Source organism: Mytilus californianus, unplaced genomic scaffold (genome assembly GCF_021869535.1).
Source record: "Mytilus californianus isolate M0D057914Y unplaced genomic scaffold, xbMytCali1.0.p SCAF_9, whole genome shotgun sequence".
Taxonomy (NCBI): Eukaryota; Metazoa; Mollusca; class Bivalvia; order Mytilida; family Mytilidae; genus Mytilus; species Mytilus californianus.
The window spans coordinates 24,873,985-24,899,694 of NW_026262745.1; the positions used below are offsets into that span (position 1 = coordinate 24,873,985).

Consider the following 25,710-nt stretch of genomic DNA (forward strand, 5'->3'; position numbering starts at 1 on the left):
GATCTGTTAATCCCTGTTTTACTACACTCTTTTAAAACCAATCATTATTCACAAATAATTGTTCGTTCCATATCAAACTAAGACCTTAGACATAGTTTGGTATTTGTAGTTTTCATTATCCCCCGAATAAAGGATCATTTCGACTGTCTGTCTGTCAAATATCCCTCTTAGACTTATTACTGAATTACATGGAAATAATCCTACCAAATTCAAGTGTTCTTATGGCAATCATACCACATCTTATTATTTGTATATCAATATGTAAAATATAGCTTTAATGATATACGAAAGATTGGGAGTTCTCCTTCTTTGCTCAATATTCTCAGTACAGTATTTCAATAAGTGTGTTTTATAATATTTCAGACGTAAACGAGTGTCTATCGAATAATGGTAGATGTGATCATATCTGTTACAATAGAATTGGATCCCGTTTGTGTGTCTGTCGAAATGGCTACCTAAAAGTTGGGGATCACTGTATTGGTGTGTATTGATTTTATAATTCTTTTTATATGACCACTTTAATTCATTAAAGAGTGTTTGTATCATGACTCTCCATTACCGGAAATATAGGCATTTAAAAGATTTAACAATTTTCAATCTAATTATATTTAAATTTGTACCCCCCTCTTTTTGTGATATGTTGTACAGAAAGATCTAACGAAAACCTTTATGCGCGACATATCAGATAAGAGGGAAATAAAGAGCCAATTTTAATTACATTGAACCATTTCTATTCCGAAAATCAATTAAGAACGCAAAAAAAAATTTTCGGGTTTGTATATCTTACCCCATTATGTTAAAATCTTATGAACTAAAGACAACATGTGACTAATTTGTCTATTGATCCAAGGATGGAAGTGATAAAGAGTCATTGTAATACTGTTTCTATGGTCCTAGATCTGGGACTATTAATAGTCCCGGCCCAGATATAACTGAAATGGAATTAAGATATTCGATAAAGTAAAAAAAGAAAAAAGATGAGAACACATTTTAGATTCATAGATAACAATTACTAGTTACAAAAGTAAAACGCAATTTTAAATCTGAAATGTAAATTGCATGCATGAGATTCAATGATTCCGTTACACGTATTTCGATTTTGAAATTACATGCACATCTTTCACCATACGTTAAATTTCCATTTAAATCCCAAAGTTCATGCGTATGTAAAAGGTTGTTTTTTAGGAAAACAATCTTTTAATCTTTTCTAATTGACATCATGTTTAAGTCTTTAACCGGATAAAAAAGTTAAATGTTATAGAAAATATAAAATGAAATAATTCAGATGTATCCGTGAATAACTGTAAATCCGGATACTTGGATAAACTTTAACGACACATTCTCAGATTGTTGAATTAAATCTGTCAAAGAAAACATTCACCGTCTAACAGTCTTATTTTCAAAATTATTAAAAGTTGGATACAAATTTTATAATTTCAAGATTCTATTAATATTGATAACACTCGGGACTCAATATATGTGTTATATTAGGTCAAATACCATTATAAAAAAAAAAACATGACGAAATGAAGATACGACAATTAAACAAATTCGTTCGTCACCTGATCTGCATTGTGCTTCCATCGACCATCCTTGCAAATGTTCACAGAATAATTGTCTATCTAGTTCTGTAGAAATTTTTAAGATAATCAATTTATAAGTTAATTCCAGTTTTAAAAATGAAAAAAAAAACCATACTTATATCATAGCGTAAATTGACTGTACGAAAGTTAAAAAAAAAAATCAAAAAAAAATCATATATTTGTTTAAGATCAAATGCAACATTTTCGCTGCTTGGATAACTTTCAATTCATTTTAGACAATTTTTATAAAGGTAAACTAAGAAAAGTGCTTCGGACGCACGAACTTTATAAAGTCTTATTTTCATAATTTATCTTTTAATTTAAAAGGCAATTGACCACGTCAGATTAATATTTTGGAATGGGAATAAGAAAGATCATTTAGTACACAATATAATATACATGATATATGTAGCTCCATTACCATTCCAAAAGATTACTCATTTAATCTATACAAAACTAAGACGGATTATATAGGCGGTAATCATTATAATGTTCCGGCTCGGTATCTTCCGCCAAGTTCCGCATGAAGTCCATAAAAAGACATTCATCCGGGCTGGGAAAAGTTTCACAGCTGGTCGGCTGCACACGCGATCTCCACTTATTCCAAGGCAACGTGTCTTGCCAAATTATTTGGAAACTACATGAAGTATGATTCGGATGTTTGGATGAAAAAGTATATTTCCTGTTCAGGTGAGTTTTTAAATTTTCTTATTGTGGTTAAATTACTTATAGAAAATAAACTTATGTGTGTACACGCATTCGTTTGTTGTAAGCATTCCAGTCGGATCAAATAACCAAAACTTATCCGAAGAGAGGAACAATTGGGTTTCTCGTCATGAAGCATACTTTTGGTATTGCATTTAGATTTATATATTTATAAATATACGCATGTAATCAGGTTTCATATGCCTCTATGTAAATATATTTTGAAATTATATAATGCCTTGGAACATTTTTTTTTTTACATTTGTAAATTTATGTCACGTAGTCAAATTCAGTCATAACAAAAAAGTGCTATTGAATACATTTACAGATTTGTTTTTTTTTTATTTTATTCTTTAAATACGAAATTATAATACAGTTATATATAAATATATGTACTTATTAGATTTGATAATAATATCAATGGAATTTATTTTTTGTCGAATTTAAATCTCCAGTCTGATCTCATAAGTCATTTTCCCATTTTGTATTTTTTACAGAGTAAGAATATACAAATTGATTAATTTAGTTAAAGATTATTACACGAAATAAATTTGATGAAAAATACTTTTAAAACCCAGACACAAAACGCATATGCGTTTGTTATTGATATCCTTTGTGTACCTTTGGAGAATTCTTTCTTTGGATCTGGAAATAGAAACAAGTCACGTGATCCTTGTATCTTGCAAAGTTTCTTCGTGCCTCATTAGCATCCTCTGATATACAGGGAACACAAACTACAAACCACTTCACCTGAGCTATCAAATTACATACAGGACTTGATGGAATTTGTATGGAAAACATGCCAAGTTTTTTTTTCTGATTATAGCTGGAAGTTTTCTTATTTTTTATGCAAAGGGGGAATTACGAAATAGATTAACCTACATTTTTGTTTACTCGTGTACAAATACCATGATTGAGAACGAGTCAAGATATAGTAACTGTTATTGAAGGAGCAAAATTTGTTTAAATTTTCCAGTTATATTTAACTTGTGCTCATCTGGTCTAAAGAGCTAGTTTGAACTACTGTTATTGGTTTTCCCAATCTGAGCTTTCTATGGTCCGAGATCCAGTTGAAGCAACAAATAAAAAAGATTTATTATCCATCTATTGCTTTTCAAAAATCTTCTAAAATAGAAATAAATAGTATTCCCGAATGATATGTGAAAATGCAAAATGTTACCTCGGTTTTGATAAAAAAAGACATTTTACCTAAAGTTATTACGAACACGATGATACATCGACTCATCATGATTATGCTAAATGATGTTGTATCTCCAGTGGCGGATCAAGAAATTTACATAAGGGGGGGGGGGGGGGGGTTTGGGGCGCTCCAGTCATGTTTCAGTGGTCCCTAAATAATCAACAAAATTTTTCCAACAAAAAGGGGGGGTTGTCGGGCACCCTGCCCCCCCCCCCCTAAATCCGCCTCTGATCTCGGGTATGCCTGAATACAAACCGTGTATCGGTTACCCCAAAAATAACGCCAATCCTTTTTTTTTATAGTTCATTGTCTATCTAAAAGCATTGCAGGCTTGATAGAATTCTTTATAATCCAATTATTTCCAGAATTAACAAAAATACGTTTAAATGAATAAAAATCAAACAAAAAAATCTCTTATTTTATTTGAAGTTCATATAGCAGATGACATATAGCCCATATCTTCCTTTTATTCATATAGAGGACAAATCACCTGTACAGGTACTATATGAGTATAAAAAAAGGTATGAAAACATTTATACATTAAGGGCATACGAGACAGTTTTGATCCCACGGTGAATTTTTTACGAAAGTTTGCATACAAGCTATTTTTCACCTAGTCAATTCAAATATGTAATAAAAAATGTACCTCGTCCTCCATGTTGTTCTTTTGGAGATAAATGGGGTCGAAATTTTTGAAATTTACTGGAAATTTTGGTTTCTTGGATATTTCTATCCTTTGGAAAGACATACCAAACTTTTTTGTTTTAAAAGATAAACGCAAGCGGATTTTTGTAAAAACATTTCCAATATCTTCTCTACATAAATTGTCTTTGAATTTGTGTAACACTTCTTTGGAAGTAATTCATTTGATTTTAGTCAAAAACCGGCATTTTTTTCTGTATATTTATCTGATTTAAAAAAATTACATCGGTGAAATGTTTATTAAAATTGGCACAAATAATCTTCACACATAATGAAGCCAAATGTCATTTTTAAAAAGAGGGGTCCATGAACTCGTTTTCGAGTTAAATCAGTCTGAATGATAAAAATCAGTCGAAAAATGCATCTTTTCCCGATATGTCACAGTTTGTCGTCGCGAAAATAACATTTTACGTTAGCGACGTCATTACCTCCCCTGTAACTGTATCGTATGCCCTTAACATAATGTTAGTGTATCCGTTTTGAAAATCAAAATTATCATAAATTCCGAACAACGAAATCGAATTGTTATCAGGGTGTCAAGAATAAATACTTCTGATATTTTTGTGGCCATCAACATATTTTTGACAGACAAAATTCCCACCTCCCGCTATATTTGACAATTTTTTGACAAGCGAAAAAAAAAAGACCCCAAAAACTGTCTTCAATCTCTATGGTGTTCTTTTGGACGTTCATTCAACGACTTATATACGCTATTTTAGCTTTTCAATGGGATTGGTCTGTAACGTGTGAGAAAGGCGATTAACTATCGAGAGTCCTCGCCCCGTTCCCCCGACATTGAATACAAAAACTAAATACTCATGAAACGTATGTGATTTATATAGAATGGAGATAATAATATGTCTGAACTTTTTTATGTTTCATTTCAATGCATAAAAAGAAACTGTTTTTTTCTGTTACAAATCATGATGTATTGTTTTATGTGTGCATGTCATGCTGCCCATCAAGGGCCCTTGATTGGAATAATAAATATTCTTATTCTTCTCTTATTCTTATGCCTGAGAACTTAACATTTTTTTTTTATAAAGTCAACCCACCACCTAACTACCTATGATAATCATTGACAAATTAAGTCGTTCGAAAAGAGAAAGGGGTCATAATCATAGACCATATGTTAATGCCTTTTTGACTGTTTTATCTACATTAATGATCTGTTCGGTCAAATCCATGTTCTAGAAAAATGATATGAGTTATCTTTCTTTTATGGCTTTCCCATTGTCACAAACATGTCTCTATTCGCATTTTTCAAACATAAAATAAAATTGAAAGCTTTCGTAATTTGCATTTTGTAATATTTGATTGATTTATGACAAATGATAGTGATGTAGTGTAAATAGTTTATCGAAACAAAGTTAAAAGTTAACTTGTAACCTGCAAACTTATGTTAGACAACTTATACAGTAATTTTAAGTTAGAGAGTGCACACGCCTTAACATAATTATTCAACTTCGTAAAATTTATATCGATTACCGCAATGTATAAACACAGGTTATAAGAAAAAAATATTCAGCCTTAGTGACCCCAATTGTTCGTATTTATAAATTATACATTAAAGTACACTGAGTTGAATCGTATTCACATAAGGAATCCGGAAATATTTCAATGAGGTTTTCCCGAAGTTTTAAATATCCAGAACATAATAACGATAATGTGTGTATAAGTTTTGTATCCTTCAATCTTTGTCTATTTAGAGGTGTTTGAATAAAACATAAGAGAAAGAAACGTAAGGAACATACGAAGGTCAATATGTTGAAAATTACAGCCCACTGTGACCAAACGTTGTTTACATGGTCATCTATATAAAATTAAGGAGATGTGGTATGATTGCCAAACTATCCACCTTAGTTCAAATGAAGTGGATGTTAAGCAATTACAAGCAACCGTACGGCCTTAAACAATGAGAAAAACTCATACCGTATAGTCGGCTATAAATGTTCTTTAGGCTTTGTTGGATAATTGACTCATTGGCAATAATACCACACCTCCTTATAGTATTCTGTTCAATTAAACTTATTCTCATACGCGGTTATTCAGTACAGAATAGAAATGGTGGGATTTTTGTGGACAAACACCATTTAACCTAAACCTACATATAGACATGAAATATTGAAAATGCATTGTGTGCCCTCTTATAACCATAAGCTGGCAAAGGAATCGGTCTGCATTTTGTAGTATTTCGGTCACCAGATAATGACATAAAATGAAATTGGAATTTTGTTTTCCCTAGATAAAAATTTCTGTATCCACCCCTGCACACTTATTTGTCTGGGTTAAAATGAAATAGTTTTCCTCAGTTTTGGACCATACGAACAATGTTTAATTAGTGGGCAGAATTTTCACGAGTGGATGTTTATCCTTGCCATTAATACTACAACGTTATCCAAAGTGCATATACAAGATGTTTCAATGCTTCCGAAACAGGAAATATTTTGAATTGATCCGGTTTGGTTCCTCCCCTATTTAATATATTTAAAGTACGTCATCCGCACATAATTTAATTGCATGGATATCTGTACAATACGATTAAGGTAAATATTTTTTTTTATTCTTTACTTGTTTATACGAAATGGCTTCAACAATTCACTTTCTTTATACAATGAGGGCTTAAGAAAAGTTACATTTTCAAACAGTTCAGCAATTATTATTTATGTATTGCATTAAGACAAGTCGTTATACTACCACTTGTAATAATGGGAAAATAGATACGTTGATTGTGTGATTGATAGATGAAGTTTTCACGCCGTGTCAGCGCATATTTTATCACGGCGAAGAAAAAGGGATACAGACTGACACAGTATTGTGAACGTATTTTCTCAATTCATCTATACATACATGACATAACTAGAATGCTTAAAGCAAATCAGATGTTTTGTTAGTGTCTGTTTAAATCATCTATTACCTTTCTTTTATTCTTGGTGATTTAGAGCTTGACATTGTATAGAGAAACGTCTATTGCTGAATACTGCTGATCTTTAAATGTGCCTTTTTTGTGTTGCTCGGTTTCTGTCTCATTAACTTTTATGCCACATTTTTTTCTAATTCCAATGAAAGATGAAATTATTTAGACAAAATAAGACATGCATGTGTTTAATATCTGTCTGAGGGAACTGAATTTTTGGTCATGAGTAAACTTCTAAATTCTTTCTTTTTTATTTTGAAATTTGAATAAAATGAAGGGAAACTTACGGAGAATTCTACCTGAAATACCTCGGTGCCTTTGTAAAATACATCTGGTCATCAATTTTGCTTTCATTTGGTGATAGTGATTGGGTGATACAAACAACTTGTGCGTCTTTATGTACGACTTATAGAGGAGATGTTAGGCCATACGTCAATGAGACAGCAACCCAAACGACAAAATACATCAAAATACATCTACAGAGTTTAACAAAAAATAGGTGTTTATACAATATGGCAACATCTAAATTGTCTAAAGTCTTAAATAATTGTGAATAAATGTAACCTGGTAACAGAAACTATCAAAGGTCTGCCATCAACACCGAATTCTGCAAAATAGCAAAAATATCAAGATATGACAGAAAACTGTCACTGACTTGTAAAATGCTAATAATTTTCATTGGAGTTAAAATTGAAATATAAATATGTTAATGTCATTGAAAACTATATAATAAACCAAAGCAGTAAAATAATATATAGGTAATAAATAATACGACTTCTCTCATTCCTTGACTTTTGATGTGAAAACAGACGACGACTGTTTTGTGAGTGGCCGATCCGGAAAGAAATAATTATGCGTTTGCATACTGAGTTCAACAAGAAGTATATAAAAATACACTCGATGTAATCATTTGTGTAAAGACGTACTTTCCGAATTTTAACCATATAAGTTCCTCCTACACTTTGTATATATTTACCGCGGAATGTTTTCCGAACCGGCCTATTTTTTAAGTCCTTCTTTATTTTGATCAATCTAAAAATGCAATTAAAGAACAAGCATTGGATATTGTGATTATGTATACTATGTTTAAAGGTAGGTTCTGTTCCAATCTAGGACATACGGTACCCTTTACTGACTGATTTGAATCAAAATAAAAAGAGTAACGGTTTTTATTTTATTTTTGTGAATAATTTGGACAGTGATATATTATCTTGTAGGTTAGTATATATATATACTAACTTCTTCTTTAGTGTCCTTGATACATGCAGTCACCAATAACATGGTGTGTGATTGATTGATTGTTGTCTAGCTTAAATGCTATATTTTAGATTCATAACTTAACTTAGTGTCCATTAATTATTATTTCATTATTACACTTGTCACATTTTTATCAGTTTACTTGTTTTAATTTACACGGAATTCAATCTTTGAACGCCAAAAAATGAAAAGGTCGCAGAGGAATTAAATTTGCAGAATGCATAATTTTTACACTCTTGTAAACAGGCTAATATTTTGATGCATTTTATTAATTCACTTTTGCTTTTTATATTTATTTGATGGATTTATTTCATGATAAAACTTTTATATATAGTCGTAGAACAATTTGTAACAAATGATTGTCCATTTACTGTAGTGATATTCTGGAGCACCTTAGATCGCCCTCGGTTTTTAGTGGGGTTCGTGTTGTTCAGTCTTTAGTTTTCTATGTTGTGTTTTGTGTACTGTTGTTTGTCTTTTCGTCGGTTTTCGTCTTTTGCCATGGCATTATCAGTTTGTTTTCGATTCATGAGTTCGAATATCCCTTTGGTATCGTTCGCCTCTCTTGTTTCAGGTATTCAATTTTTTTTTAATTGTTAAAAAAACGATATATATTCTAATGTAGCGCATGTTAGTGTCACCACAATTATATCAATATAAATATATATACTAATGTATGCGGAACTTGTACTTTGAAATAAACTTTGAGATCACACATATTATTTCCTATTCTAACTTAGGAATCTCATATTGTATTCCTTGTTCCACATCACACAACACAAAAGGGGGGGGGGGATGGGGCTTGAAATGCAAGCCATCTAAATCGTATCAGAGGAGAGTAGACGCCTTTTAAATTTTCGAAACACTTACAGTTAAACTCCGAAGTAAAAGTTTAAACCAGTACCTTAATTTTTCTGATGAGTGTTGGTGGCAAAAATATAATTACTGGATTAAAATTAATTAGAATACACGTTTTAACTAGAATACTCCTAATATAAAGAAAAGGAGATGTGGTATGATTGCCATTGAGACAACTATCCTCCAAAGTTCAAATGAAGTGGATGTAAGCAATTATATGCAACCGGACGGCCTTCATCAATGAGAAAAACCGAAACCGTATAGTCTGCTAAAAAAGGCCCCGTCATGAAAAATATGAAACAATTCAATTGAGAAAAATAACGGCCTAATTTATAGCAAAATAATATACGAAAAACAAATATGACAGACATGAACCAACGACAAACACTGAACTACAGAGTCTTAGGACAGGCACACATCTATGAAGGCGCGAACCCTCCCCAAACCTGGGACAGTGGTATAACAGTGCAACATAAGAACAAAGTATTAAAATATCAACATTGTAATCTGTTATAAGTACATTTTAATATTGGATATTAACAAACTATTGAGAAAGAGCTAAATGTACAACATAAGTAAGAACGTAAGTTATTTGTTTATTATACATGTTTTAATGACTTGTTAACATGTTGCAATAGATATACCACAATTACAAAGTTTGTGGTCAATTTAACACCCAGCCTATTGAACCTATAAGTCACATTTTGACGATATTAGTTAGTTTATACACAATCACAGACTATGTCATGTATATGTAAATATAACATTATAATGAAAGATTGTTCAAATAGCAAGTTCACAAAAAGCGAGTTGAAGATCAGAAGAATTACAAAAAGCATTCCTAGAATCTTTTCCCGTTGTTATACTAGTAAAACTGAGAGTGGAAACGGGGAATGTGTCAAAGAGACAACAACTAGTTTGGATCATGGAAGTATTTTAAATGGCATTAAACCAAGGAACCTGTATTCCAGTTGTTGTCGTTAATTGCTATCTGTCATATTTGTATTAGCTGAAATCAGGCCAAGGTTTTCTCGTTTGAAAGGTTGATGTCCCACATTTTGTTATTCCGAGGCGTTTTACCGATTAGGCTTTACGGTGACCATTTGTTGCTTACATCCGTGTCTATTGGTCTTTGGTAGATTAATGATTTTAGTCTCATTTTAATCATGACATATTTTCTTCATGATTTTTATTTTTAAAACTACCATTCAATCATATGCTCTTCTATTTTAAACTGGAATAAGATGATAAAAACAAAAATACTGAGTCTTCAGAAATGAATAATACTAACTCGTTTCATATTGTATTTCAGGTTGATGTCATGTAATTAAGGACAAAAAATGTTAAACAACGAAAGGGATCTAGTGACTAGACTATTAAAGCAAAATATTGTTACTCTGTGTAAAGAGACCGTTTCATACGACACACAACTAGAAATAGACGGCATTATTTGTATCTCAACAGGCAATGAATCCCAGCAAATAGTAGTCAAGGTACATAACTTCTTCCAAAAACTTGGCAATAAATCACCAGCTCCACGAAAACATACCGAGCAATCACAACAATCACCGAATGATCATGTTTGGAAGACAAACACCGAAGCAAAGAGGTATCCAATAGGTCAATTCAATGTTCAAAAAGATCAAAATGATTTTTGGCAAAAGCAGCTTCAAAAGTACAAAAATGATACAAAACTACAAAATGAAACGAGTGGTGGGATTGCAAACAATAATAACGATGTCACTACTAATGGATATGACCTTGACCAGAACCACTTGGAAAATAACAGTCAAACCGTCTCGCCACAAATTCCGAAGACAATAACTAGTCTGGAACAGGACGAAACAAGTTTTCAAGAAGAAAACGACAAAGGTGTTTTACATGAATCCTCAAGTGGAAGCGATACAATGGATTATGAAGATGCTGCAATGAATGATGATGTCGTAAATGGAGTAAACGATAATCTCAGTAATCCCCACATAATATCGTTTCACGAGAATGGAGACGTGATTTCGGAAATGCCAGGACAAAGTCCGGTTAAGATGTCACCCACTGACGTACAATCTAGCTTAATCGACATGAAAACACCAAGAAAACATTCATCGCGCGACGAAAACTCGATGATTGAATGTAAATTGGGTAAAAACTGTAATACTGACGAAGATTTGTCAAAGGTGCCGATACGACAAGTCCGAGACATACAGTGCAAACGCTGCGGTACTATACTGTCAGACGGACAAGCGTTTGAGCAGCATAACACGGATGTTCATAGCGTGTATACCTGTAGGGTTTGTTTTAATACTTTCACCTGTAGAAATAATATGAAGCGTCACATGCGGCTTCATACTGGATTTCGACCATATACTTGCAAGCTATGCTCTGAAAGTTTCACGCGTAAAGACGATATAAAACGCCATCTTATACGCCATAGCTTTGATAAACCGTTCCGCTGTAATGTCTGTAGAAAGGGATATATGGATCGCAAAACCGTGAAGAATCATATACGAAAAGAACACCACTCTAAAATAATTCACATTTGTCAGACATGCGGGGAAGCATTTGATAACTCAGTCAAATTTCAAGATCACAAAAAGAATCACCCAGAACTTAAAATGTTTCAGTGTTCATTATGCAAATTTACCGGGTCAAACTTATTGACTTATAACAAACATCAGTTAATACACGAGATAAAGAAGGAGTATTGCTGTGAACCATGTGACCTTATATTTGGAGATCCTTTCCGATACACAACACATTTAAGAAAACACCGGTCTGATCCCAACTTTATCAGCTATCGATGTTGTTTTTGCAATTTAAAGCTTTCAAGTTATGATCTTTTTATGCGACACGAACATAGTCATGACCAGTCAAAGCAGTTCACATGCTTTGTTTGCATGAAACAGTTTCAAAACGATGCATCACTGAAGGAACACAAACGAAGCCATCCTACATACAATTGTGGAAATGATACATCTCCACCAAACTTGCTACCGAGTGTTATTGCGTCCCGTTTGATGGTTCAACAACCTATTTTCCCATCTTTTATGAGTTCATTTTCACAAGGTATATTACCCGAAGCACCTGATCACCCTATAGACGCAACAGTAGCTACAACAACACTGGAACTGGCCAAAACCGAACTTCAAAAGAAGGAAATAAAAAATGACATTGAATCAATTGATGAGTCTTTCCAACCCACACAGGGAACTGAGCAAAACGACTATTGGTGTGCAGAATGCCAACATGGATTTGGAACCGAAGAACACTTGACGGAGCATATAGCTCTTGCTCATGAAGGAAGTTCTTTGGATAACGCTGCTGAACATGCTGAAGAATGGAATAAAACAGACGAAAATTTTACTGATTCGTCCAAAACTATCAAGCAGAGCGAATTTGATAAAATACCGAAATCTGAGTTGTTCGAAATGTCTGATAACGATGAATCGTGCGACGAATTAGATAATATGGAAATACACGAGAACGCATCTGGTTCACCGAGCGGAATTAGATATACTCCAGTCCCAATATTCAGTAACTCAAAACTTAACAAAAGATCAAAAGCACGACAAGAATCGAAATCCGAAGGTGGCAGTAATATTCAACCCGAGTCAATTGACTTTAAAGATGAAAGGTCTAGCGACAGTTCTGGTGTCCCATTACTCGAAACAGGAGAATACTCATTAAGTCCAAAAACGGACGAATACTATGAAAGCATTAAAGGGGACAAGAACTTTCACGCACAAAATCATTTTACCTGCAGTATTTGCTTCCTGAGTTTTTCTGACTTTGAGCCATATGATCTCCACAGCAGTATGGTACATCGCAAGTATATATGTCATTTTTGTGGGAAAGATTTTACGTCGCGTCCAAATCGCGATCGTCACGTAAGATACCATACAGGAGAAAAGCCGTTCAAGTGTGACGTCTGTCATCAGAGTTTTGTTCGAGGAGACGATTTACGCTACCATAGAACATCAAAGCACCCAGACGTGAAGCCATATACATGTACTATTTGTGGTTTGTCCTTTCCTTGGGCGAAAGATTTAGAGAGACATACAAAAACCCATGGTATAAGTTGATGTGCTAAATCATCAAAATATTTAGATTTTTTAATGATAGTTTTAGTGGGCATTGAGTGAACCTTGTTCTATATACATTAAAACACATTTATTATAGTATGCATGATCAGAAATAATCGTCGGAATGCCAATAATATTGGCATATTATGCCCCATATGTTTAAATTTTAGTTTTGCTAAATCAAAATGTAATTCGTAAACATGATAAGATATACCATGAATGTATTCATAAAGGCATCGTCAGTATTATTCCCACAATTTCTCTTTTTTGTCCGATGGGGAAAAACATTTGTGTCAACTGTGAAGTGTACAAAGATGCTTTAGCTAAAAAAAAAAGAAATCTCAAAGAAAAAGTCAGTTTTTGTTGCATAATAACGCGTAGAAAAACCTTTAACTGTCAGTTTTTTTTCTGTTGTACTATTTTGCTAGTTGAATTAATGTTTTTGTTTTTATCACTACACATGTTTGTAAGCAGTATTCCCAAACTAAGTTTTAATTTGATGCTAGTCCATGAACAGTTCACACATTTACACATGTCTTGAACTTTGTGCTTAAATATTGCTTTCATTGTTATATTGTTATGTATAATGCTTGTAATAAATGTACAGGTTAGATTATTTGTTTCAAAGTTATTTCAGTAGGACATTTTGCAATGGTTGAGATTCATTTGTTATGTATTTTGATTTAATACATCCCTTTTTTGTCACACTTGATACGCACATTTTGTATTTCAAATATCAAGTCCAAGTCTGATGTCTGGACTTAATATATGGAACTGATGATGGATATATAATGAAAACGTGCATTATTTAGCCTTCAATTAAATTTAGGATGTCTGCTTTCGAAAACATATTTTAAAGAAACAAATATGTTGTTAAGGTTGTTTCAAGTTTTCAGCTCTCTTCACAGACTCGAATTGTTACAATAAACAGTTTTATAGTTCTGTTATCTATTTATATTTGAAATCACGCATTTTGATTTTACGCTAAAATGTACAAATATTTTGGTGTTTGTGGTCTTTTTTAGGCGAAATCTAATTTATTATTTTTATTATTATAATTGTTATGCCAGAGTTCTAAAATATTGGAATTACTGTACTGTTGAGAAAATGGGTGAAGTATACTAAGAAATGATTTTACCAAAAATATGTACATCCCATATCAATTTTTTCTTTTCAAAATTCTTAGATATGTATTTTTTTCATTCATTCATAACAAAAGAGTCGGTATAATATGCTTTTTGTTCTAAAAAAAAGAGAAAAATCCCAAATTTACAAAATTTACAGTATGGTCAATTTGACACGAAAAAGCAACAAAATTTTATAAAACTTTCTTATATTAACACCTACCTATAGTTTTTTAAAATTAAATTTATTCAGATTGGTCAATTTCATCGTTAGTGAAAGTATGAAAAAATGTTTAATTATGAAACTGTGACTTTTTTCCTGATAATAGCCCAAAAATGGGTAAAAATTGATGAAAAATGGGAAAATCATAAAAATGGGGTACTTTCAAATGGCCGTAGCAAAAAAGAATTGCACCACCATATGATTTTTTCTCCACCTAAAAATCAGATTAAGAAAAAAAAGTTTAATTCTAGAAATGTTTGGCTCCTCAGAGGTGTACATCCTTAAGGTGATTCCTGTTATCTATTTTATGTATTACCTAATGGAATGCACTAATTCTATGATCTATCCGAGATCATATCAGCCACCGAACATAGACGAAAGAACTCATTGCATGGACATACGGTACAATACAAATAAGATACATTCAATATTATCAGTAACTTGAGAAAATTTGTTGATTGAAAACCGTGAACAAGGAAATATATTTTCACTATTCTAATAGTGATAAAAGATTTGAATGAATCACTGAATGATAAGGTTCTCGGATTACTTACGTATGGCTGAATGATAAGGTTCTCGGATTACTTACGTATGGCTGAATGATAAGATTCTCGGATTACTTACGTATGGCTGAATGAAAGGAATGCATATATCTAGAAGAAACATTCTACACATACATAAGTACCAAAGTTATAAGTCATATATATGACCAAATATTAAAATGTATTTGCAAAAATAAATAAGCAGTGTGTTAAAACACGATGAATAGGAGAAGGTCCCTGTTTTTAGTCCAATCAAAAAAATATTTGAAGTTTTTTAAATATTACCCGTCAGATGTTTATAAGCGCCATAAGTCTGCCAGAAAGAAGTGCCTGTGCATAACACGTTTTAGTGGGGTTGATAACCGAGAAATCGGCATGTAACGGAATTTCGCGACCGGCTGACATTTTTCAAAAATGCGAGTTAAGTACCTTGTGTTAAATTAAGGTATATAGGGGGAAAAAATTCTGAGACAAGTGACCGTGGTTAAAACATACAACATAAAAGTCATCTTCTAAAAAGAAAGAAATAAAGGAGATGATTAGAAATGAAGTTACCTTCTATTTCAATCAAGAGTAATTTACCACATTAAAAACTCGGATACCTAAGCTATTTTTAAGTTAAATGTTTTTTATTGTTTTAATAAACTAAATTAATATTGTCGATACAATATGGAGTTGTGAAAAATATGATCACCAACGAGACAACACATTTTTACAATCAAATAATTAACAGGTACTGATCTTTATCAAGAAAGAAGACTCGTATACTTATGTAAGCTATAACATAATAATCAAAATCTTAAAAGAAAATTTCCACCTGTTTCAAATCATCAACTTAACGGAAGTAGACGACAACCACATGACACCATGCATTTGAACAGGCACAATAGTATTAGTATAGCGCTCTTCATCTGGGATTGTGTTACAGAAAAAAAAACAATGCAGATTTCTTTTAAGATGCATAATATTGAAAGAAATGAAATAAGTAATGAGATATGATTAGTAATTTGACGCAAATTATGAACATTTTTAAGTTTATGTCTGTCATTTTATTTCCCCTTTTTTATCATTTAATAGACGAAATACATGTAGTTGCTTTAAAAAGGCTTACAAAACTTAGAAACATATATAACAGAACGCAGACTTGATAATGTTGCTTTATTTGAAATTTGTCATGCTTCGGTTTTTACGCCTACTTTTATTATTTGATTGTTGTAAAATACAAAGATCCAGTAATAACCCGACGAAAGATTTATTTATTATTAGTTTCCTTTTGTTAGTATTTTTAACAGCAAGAAGCATTATAGAAAATTAATTCAGACTATGAGTTTTAAATGACGATTATGAAATTAAAATTACCGCAAAAGTCGTATTCAGACATGATACGGTTTATTTATGCATCCAATAAATATCCGACTAGACATGTTTCGGTTCTCCTGTGCTCTTACAACTCTTAATTATATAAGGAACTCGTTATGCAATACTGTGACAAAGACTATGTCAATAACGGGTTTAACTATTTCTGGAATGTGAAAAGCTCTTTAAAAGTCGTGGATAAGCTTCGATTCTTTGGATTCAGATTGCTTCCGATGACATTTATGATTCTCTACACTTTATACTACACTACCACACAATCGAATTAAAGATAAGTCCTATTTGAAAAAAATTGTCTTTTGATAAATGTGGGTGTATTTATGTATGTTAAAATTCCCTTATCGGTAATAAAACTTACAAAATATACACAAATTAGATATGCAAAGAAGTAATTGAAACCATTATATTTTTTCTGGATACCATTGATGTTAAAGTATACCGACAGGTGCTTGGTATTCGGATTGGAACTAGCTGTGCCCCTCTTATTGGAGATTTATTTTTTTACTGTTATGCATATTATTTTTTACTAAGATTCATACAGAACCAATAAAACACCACTTGATAGATATTTTTAAAAAATACAAGCAGATATCTGGATGATATATTCTCTGTAAATAATCAGGATTTCTAAATATACAAATGAAATTTATCAACCTGAACTCATTCGTACTGACTCAAATATTATATTCCGCTGTATGTTAATATTGATAGCGAAATCAACATTTGGTTGGTTGAAACTATCCCACGTCAGTGACGTTGAACAAAACTTCATATTCCCCTCTGAGTATCACAATCCCCTCTGAACATCAGGACTTCCTTGTGCCAATGTTTATAACGTTTTATTTTGATAGAGATATTTTAGTAATTTCGTTTTTAAAATCATTTCAGAAATAAGAAATAAACGAATAAATAATTAACTTTTGATCGGTACTGATTATCATTGTTTATGTCGTGTTTAGTTATAATTCAAGCGGATAAGAAAGACATTATGTAAATTAATATCTTATGTTCTGGAAGTAAAAAGGGTACATGGATAGGCAGTGGAATAAAACATTCATTTCCCCTGGCTTAGGGAGATATGAAGATTTGTTCGCCCTCGAAAAGTCATATTTTCCTCGGGCGATGCCCTCGTGAAATATGAATTTTCTTTGGTGAACAAATCTTCATATCTACCTCAGTCACGGGAAATAAATGTATAATAGTGATCGATGTCCTTTTCATACTTTGATTTCAGAATTTCATGTGGGAATAATCACCAAAATTTATGATAAACTGAACGCCTTTCCCTTTCATATTGTTTATTTTCCTTTCCTTGATAGTGATGGTCTGTTGGCTCTTTCTTATGATTGATATTTCTTAGTTGACTCGAAATACGCGTGTTTCAAGTGAAGTCTCAGATGTTGTTGAAGACTATATGTTGCCCTATTGATGTCTTTTGTGATTTTTGTTGTTAGGGTGCTGTCTCATTAACATACAATTCACATCTTTTATTATATTGTGACTCAAGCGTTGTACAAATATAGACTCTAGAAACTGTTGACTCAAAGAAGATGACTGAAAATACTAGAATATATTAAAAGAAGTCGTTATATTGGCACACTTATGCTGAATATATGGATATACACTGACGATATGCCGACATGTTCACCACAAAAATAAAACTTAAGTCTTTAATAGTTTCTCTAAAATTATCAACTTGTGTAAGTTCAGGTACATGGCAGTAATTCAAGAAGATTTGTGGTCAAAATTATTGACATAGTCTCTCATTCTAAAAAAATCATATTTCCAATACAAAATTGTGTACGTGACCACTATTTTAGATATTGAGGAAGAATTGCGGATATTATTCTAAATATGTAAATTATAGTAAAACTGAACCTGATTAAGCATGTCATTTCAAAGATGACAGTAAAGAAAATGAAAAAAAACGGCCTACACCTTTTTTTTGTAATGTGTTTATTGACAAAAGAACATGTAACAATATATTATGTTATATAATTACGGTAGTAAATTATAAGTAGTCCATAGTTACATCAGCAAAATCAAGACATATAGTTAAGCCTTTTTCAACTGATTTTTATAGTTTGTTCTTATGTTGTGCTTTTACACCACTGTCCCAGGTTAGGGGGATAGGCGAGTGACAGTTTTCAAAAAGACGCTTAGTTAACGACTTTAATGCACCCACCTAACATACGGCTATATTATATATCATTCGAAACTTATTAACCGTACTTTCTGTTTTGCCCGGTCGTCAATAATTCGTACGGTGCAATTTACGTTAAATCAAGGTCAAAGGTCAAAATTGAAAATTCCTAAATTTTTCTAAAATTAAACAAAATGCCCCTTTCTGGTACTTTTATGATATTTTTTATCTAAAAATTATATGAATCTTATAAAACAAAATACCATATTTCGAAATCAAATGCAAACTAAATGTTGATTGCACAATATTTACAGAAAATTGCATTTCTTGAAAAAACATCCAAAATGATAAAATTGCAATAAAAGCTAAATGTTTCCTGAGGTTTGAATATTTATATGTCAAAAATAGAATAGATTTGTCGTTTATAGGCCAAGGGAATTTTTTCATCATTTTAGACTGTAATTGATATAATATAGGTCAGGATACAGCCTTCTAATGAGAGGCTTTTGCAGTTGCCATAAAAAAACCATCTGCAAATAAGGATCATTTTGCTTTTTGGGCTACATAATATTGTCAATATCGGCAGAAACTGATTAACCATATTTGAAAAAAGGGTAATGGAAAGTTCTTTATGGAACACACAATGTATATTTAGTAAAACTTAGTTTTCCGTTGTTGAAAGACATGTTACGAAGTTTATTTTCGTTCAATATTCGAAAGAATACTGTTTGTACCATGCAGTTTTCAATAACAAATCCCGCGAATTCCTTTTAATGTTAGCCCATTATTATATACTTTATTAGTTGTTTTATCAAATATGACTGAAAATTAATATTGTGGAAGATTGAATACCCTTCCTGGGCAACTGCGATCACCATCGGGTTGAGGTAGTGTTCGCACATTTCGGTGAAGTGTTGTTTGTCTGTCCAACTTTTTCGCCTTGGTCATGCTGTCATATGTTTTTCTTTGACTATGGTTTGAGACTGCCTCCTTGTTATTTTTTTCTTCTTCTTTTAACCAAATAAAAGAAAACCAGATGGTTCAAAGCTGAGCTAATAAAAGACAACAGAACGTAAAACTCTGATATCGATGCAAGATATAAAAAAGTCAAACATCAAAAATACAGAACTCCAAGAAAAATTCAAAACTATAAGCTCAAACACATCAAATGAATGGAAAACAATTGTCATAAACCTCGTTCTTCTCTCTTTATATGATATAGCGGAAAAGTAGGAATCATCTTGTCCCTACGTCCTTATTTCTTTGTTCTTTCCATTTATATATCCATCAGTTAGTCTAAAACAACTTTGTAATGAGCAATATTCCTCCTACATTGCTTGGTAGATTTTAGTAAAGTTCAAAGTTTAAAAGTGCACATATGGAGGTTGTACATGAAGGGATTTTTTCATAATACACATATTAAAATAGAGTTAAAAATAGTAAGCACTTCAAATTTACCATAACATACCTGCTTTTAAGCTATATCATAAAGTTAACCCCAATCTAATTAAAATGTAGATCTCTGATTTTGTTATCCTCATACGATATATGAGCAGGCGAGTCGTGATATATCTGAATTTTAGTCAGATTGTTTTAACCCATGTTTTTTACACTTATACATACCATTATGTACGTTTTTTTTTTCATGTCAACTAATATCACTTATTATTGTTGTGAGATCTTCGTACCATTATAAACCCAACGAAAAAAAAATTAATTGGCCATGGTTTTGCATTAAAATTTCAATGTTGATGTGCCACATAATATTTTCATTTAAGTCATTCAGAAAAACAGAGCGCTATTTTAGTAGATCATCTGACAAGCATTGATTGAACATTTGCATAGTGTACATTAAGAATATATATGGTTAAAATGAAGTTATTTTATTTTGAAAATAAAGTGAGAAAATCGCCAAAATTAGCTGTCAGATCAACAACAGAGAGCTTAGTGCAAAATAAATATTTGAGTTTAGATGGCATAAAACAATTAAAAAACTGGATAAATTCAACCACAATTTTCATTTGTCAAAATTGTATAAACATTTTAGAATAAAATAACTTCATTTTAACCATATATATTCTTAATTTTCATGTACTATCTTTAATATGCAAATGTTCAATCAATACTTGACAGATGATCTACTAAAATAGCGCTCTGTTTTTCTGAATGACTGAAATAGCGCTCTGTTTTTCTGAATGACTGAAATAGCGCTCTGTTTTTCTGAATGACTTAAATGAAAATATTATGCGGCACATCTACATTGAAATTAAATCAAAACCATGGCCAATCAAATTTGAAAGTGGTTCAAATGCCTTTATATTTCAGTTTCTATTTAGCAAATTTATTGTAACATGTAGCTGAAGTAAACATTAACATCAGAACTGCTTTGTTTGGTAAGAGGTTGCCTTCTTTTACAAAAGGCTATTGATGCTGATTGGTAGATTTTTTGTTGTGACACCTACACAGTAATTTTGTCTTTGATATTAATAAATATATGTATTGTTCACGGGCATTGCCAGTTTCTGTCGAAAGTTGGTGGTTCCTTGGGCACTATGTGGGCCTCCGCCACTTTAAACTGCTCACCGCAAAATACTTGAGAAGCAAATAGTGCTGAAAATTGTGTTAATAACCAACAATCAATCAATCATCTTTATATAACAATGTACCAATATGTTAACTATTCATGAAGTGGCGAATTGCTAGAATTTCCAAATAAAAAATTTATGTAAGCAACATGTCTCAATTTATTTACAAAAAATTACGTAGTTTGATAGGATTAAATACTTCGGCCAGGCCAGGCACAATTTCAGTGGCTAGCTTATAATAGCTTTCACTTCCTTAGTCAATGCACCATGCAGTATAAGCAACCAAGAAAACATATAAATATTGAAATATCAAAGTTTCGTTTCCCCTTAAAACATGAATTTCCTGTGTATTGTATCCTTTAACCTTTTTGCACTTTTAAGAATTGTGTTTTTTCAACCTACTATTGACTACATACAATTTGTTTTAACATAGAACAGCTGAAAATTCTATCTAATTGCAGATGGCAGTATTTTGGGCAACTACATGGGTTGTTATAATTTGCTGCGTAATTAACAAGAAGCGTAATTGCAGTAATTTTATTATGTCAAAAACATCCTTAGCACAAAATAAAATATGTTATTTGGTTTTATGGTGAATAACAATTGAAACACAGACACAAATTTTGGTTTTCACGCATTTTTATCATTTTCACTGGAATTTCTGGAAAACGGCGCTATTTATTAAAATTCCGACATTAATATTTCAATGTGCTTTTGATAAATAACTATTAACATCTGTTCTAACAGATTTTCATATTTCCATACAAAATATTATTATTTAGAAGACAGAATATGCAAAAATACTGACATCTTGTAAAATTAGAAATTGTCTGTCCTTGACCTGCACCATACGAATATTTGACGACCGGGCAAAAAAGATAGTGCAGACGATGCGCTTTCGAATGGTATATGATTTAGCCGTATGTTAGGTGGATGCATTAAAAATAAAATTTTATGGTTAATGTCACTCGTCTAGGAGGGTTGCGCGCTCACAAACATGTTTAATCCCGCCCCATTCTTTATGTGCCTGTCCCAAGTCAGGAGCCTGTAGTTCAGTGGTTGTCGTTGGTTCATGTATGTCATATTTGTTTTTCTTTAATTGTTTTGTTATGAATTAGGCCGTTAGGTTTCTAAATTGAATTGCTTCATATTTTTCATGTCGGGCCTTTTGTAGCCGACTATACGTTATTTTTTTTTTTCATTGTTGAAGGCCATACGGTTGCCTATAATTGCTTACATCCACTTTATTTGAACTTTGGAGGATAGTTGTCTCATTGGCAATCATACCTCATCTCCTTATTTTTATATAAACATATAGTTGGTTCTTTGAATCATTTGAATAATGATAAAAATCCCAGGCAGTCTGGAATAGGAGGATATTTGTTTTACTTAAGACTTTACTTTCTTTAATTATTCTATTAGTTTGAGCCAGGGGTTCCAGTACGAATATTTAATTAACAAATTTTCTTTAAGATTATTTTCTAAAGCTTCAATATTTACTTGTCCGCTTTGCATTTTTGTTTTGTATACCCACTATTTAATTAACAATATGAGGTTTCTTGTGTAGTTTTTTTTAAGTTAAGTGGTAGCTCAACTTTTGTATTGACTGAAAGATGAACAATTTGATTTCGTCATATGTTTTCATTTCGTATAAAAGCCACTCAAGAACATAAAATTATTAGCTCCGCTTACCTAATCAATCAACACTATTTTTTTCGCATTGTACGTTTACTTCGTGCAAACAATTATGATTAAAAAAAAATCGCTTTTTTATTCATTTGAATAATATGAGCAGCGTCGTATATAAATCGACCTGATGCGAATGAATATCAATATGTCTGTATACTTATTTCGTTTTGAAAAATCTCTATGGAAAGTCTGTAACTGTTTGAAAATGAGCTGTTATAAGAAAATCTACAAAACAGACCAAAATTCATCTTTTATTTCGTATATGAATGTTCCAAAATCAATCAAAGTCTTATACATGTATATGTAGATACGTGCATAATGTCGATTTAAATCCGACGCAGGTCATATCTTGAAATATTTATAAATAATATAAATATATAACAATGAATAATTATCATATGATAAACATATACAATAATGATTGAAATTTGATAAATATTTTATGCGCAGCTATATGACGTATTGTAATTGATTTCACATGGAATGGTACAGCTGTCATCTCGTTAGGCAGTTTTTTTTGGTTTAAAGTTTTACTTTTAGATTCAAAATGTGAATAACATATATTTTTCTTATTACGACAATCTGCTAGAATAAGAATTGAATGCTGTGTTTTTAAAAATTCATACGTAGCGAAAACAAGTGACCGTCACATTTGTTGCCAGAAGCGCATTTGTGCATCATGCAAAATGTGATGGTCACTTGCTTTCATTTCGTATAAAAACAGCTAGTAATTCTATAACCAATCACAACGATTTCAATGTTCGCTTAATGAATACGACCAATACCAGTTTTACAATATTATATGGAAGAACAAAATCTATAATAAATAGATGTGCCAGAGCGTTTAGTTGCATGTTAAAATTTAATTGAGTCATATCTGGAATGTGTTTACCTATGCTGTCTTCGGTAATTTACATTGCTTAATAGAACACAAATAATAACAGGTATCACAAAAGATATTGGACAGTACAAAAGACATCACCAAACACCAAAACCAGTCTTCTCTAAAACCAGACACACAAACAAAGACAAACAACAACGAATAACACATGGTCTAGATAGCCTGACTTGGTACAGACACAAAATGTTGTGGTAAAACCAGTTCAACGTGCACACAAAACTTGCCGTTTCCATACCTTGCATGTTTATGTTTAGTTTGATAATCGTCCTATTTACTTTTAACGCTCCTTGTGATATATTAACTGGCTTTATTTTTTTGTAGGACATCTCTTTAGACTTGAGTTGATCAGCTTTCGAATCTACTGGGTTTAATTCGTTTAGGTTATCGCTTTTGTATATATTTGTTTACTATAGTACACGATGAATATAAACATAATTATATAGTTTACAATACAAATACCAGACTGCTTCCATAGGCTTATGAAGAACTTTTTTTCCAAAAATATTAAACGTCAATTATTCAAAGAAAGTTATGTATCAATGTAATTTTTGTAAAAGGTTAGTTATTAACTTACATATCAATTTTATGTGGTGTTTAACATATCACTTATGAATTTGGCAACTCCTTTATTCTTGTACTGAGTAAAAATTTAATGAAAATAACTTTTGTGCATCCGAAACTGTATTTACCTTCATCAAGAACACTCAGAACCCAACAATTTGAATGTCAAAGATGTATAAGAAATAAAAACGTGAGGGAGCTTTATGATCAAAAGGGACACAAGTCATCTAAGGTCAACTTTGCTTGAGGGAGTTGGAATCTTAGTTTTTAAATGATCTAAGTTTTTTCCATATCGGATAGAATGGTAATGGTAGAGTTATATGAATTAAAGGAAATGTTGTATTACTTCAAATTTTCAAATACATCAGCCAAGGAACATAATATGTAATGTATCATCTTAGGTCTTCTGAAGTTACCTTTGTAGTTCATTTTGCCTTTTTTCGTTGTTTATTGATTTTTGATTCTTGTATTTGTTCCTTTCTATTATTATAAAAGTTTTTGAATTGTTATGTTGAAAAATTATTTTCCTGTTTTTTTCTTTCTATAAGTGTTTTTTGCTTTATTTGATAATTTTAATAAAAGGACAAAAAGAAAGAATTGAATTTTAAGAAATGGAGGAAGTAAAGGCTTACAGAAACAAATTTTGGACAACAGTTTTATATTAAACAATTTAAACGATAAAATAGTTGGATCACCTTGAATTTGATATAATAAAAATTAAAGGAACAGCCTTCACCTAATTTAAATCAAACTGTTTACTACAATTTAGTTCCTCTGAATGTTTTTATATCCGAACATTTCCTTATTTTTATCACTAAGTAGATTAAGAAAAGAAGTTTTGCGTACACGTTTTTAAACTTCACCATATATTTATATATGCATGAATCATTAGTAATCATTACAAGTATTTTAATTATTCTTTTTTTTTTTATTCAAATGATTTTGTAGATGATGATGAATGTATAGCTGGCACACACAACTGTCCAGGACAATGCATAAATACAGAAGGATCATATCTGTGTAACTGTACAGGTATACCCGGATACCTGTCAGGTGAAAACAGACCGTGTAAAGGTAAACAACCAAGACGGAAAGACCATTTGGAATTTCCAAATTCCCAAGGACAAACGTACCTTTATTTATAAAATTTGTATACATCCACAAATTATTTCGATTTGATGACACAAAGTTTTTAAATAGAACTTTAGCCAAGTTTATCAGCATATATGACAAACTAGCTAATTTCTCAAAGGAAATGACTTGTTA

General features: G+C 31.7%; 2 protein-coding genes across 4 annotated transcripts in view; both read left to right on the forward strand.

Annotated features, from left to right (window-relative positions):
• The window catches only part of LOC127715261 (fibrillin-2-like), a 94,180-nt gene that overhangs the window by 10,916 nt on the left and 57,554 nt on the right, over window positions 1–25,710 (forward strand). Inside the window, exons 6-7 of the mRNA XM_052221290.1 lie at window positions 364–480; window positions 25,393–25,518. Coding sequence (XP_052077250.1) covers window positions 364–480; window positions 25,393–25,518 — 243 coding nt within the window. The remainder of the gene's footprint in view (window positions 1–363; window positions 481–25,392; window positions 25,519–25,710) is intronic.
• On the forward strand, window positions 2,037–13,915 carry LOC127715267 (gastrula zinc finger protein xFG20-1-like). 3 transcript variants are annotated; one of them, XM_052221301.1, is made up of 2 exons: window positions 2,037–2,273; window positions 10,536–13,915. In XM_052221301.1, the coding sequence occupies exon 2, from the start codon at window positions 10,564–10,566 to the stop codon at window positions 13,300–13,302; it is 2,739 nt and encodes a 912-aa protein (XP_052077261.1). In that variant the 5' UTR covers window positions 2,037–2,273; window positions 10,536–10,563; the 3' UTR covers window positions 13,303–13,915. The 3 variants fall into 3 exon arrangements, with proteins under 3 accessions (XP_052077261.1, XP_052077262.1, XP_052077263.1); XM_052221302.1 differs by lacking the exon at window positions 2,037–2,273 and adding an exon at window positions 6,590–6,737; XM_052221303.1 differs by lacking the exon at window positions 2,037–2,273 and adding an exon at window positions 8,085–8,200.

Bases quoted from the DNA above. Each gene is read 5' to 3' on its own strand.
- LOC127715267 (XM_052221301.1), top strand. From the start codon at position 10,564: ATGTTAAACAACGAAAGGGATCTAGTGACTAGACTATTAAAGCAAAAT.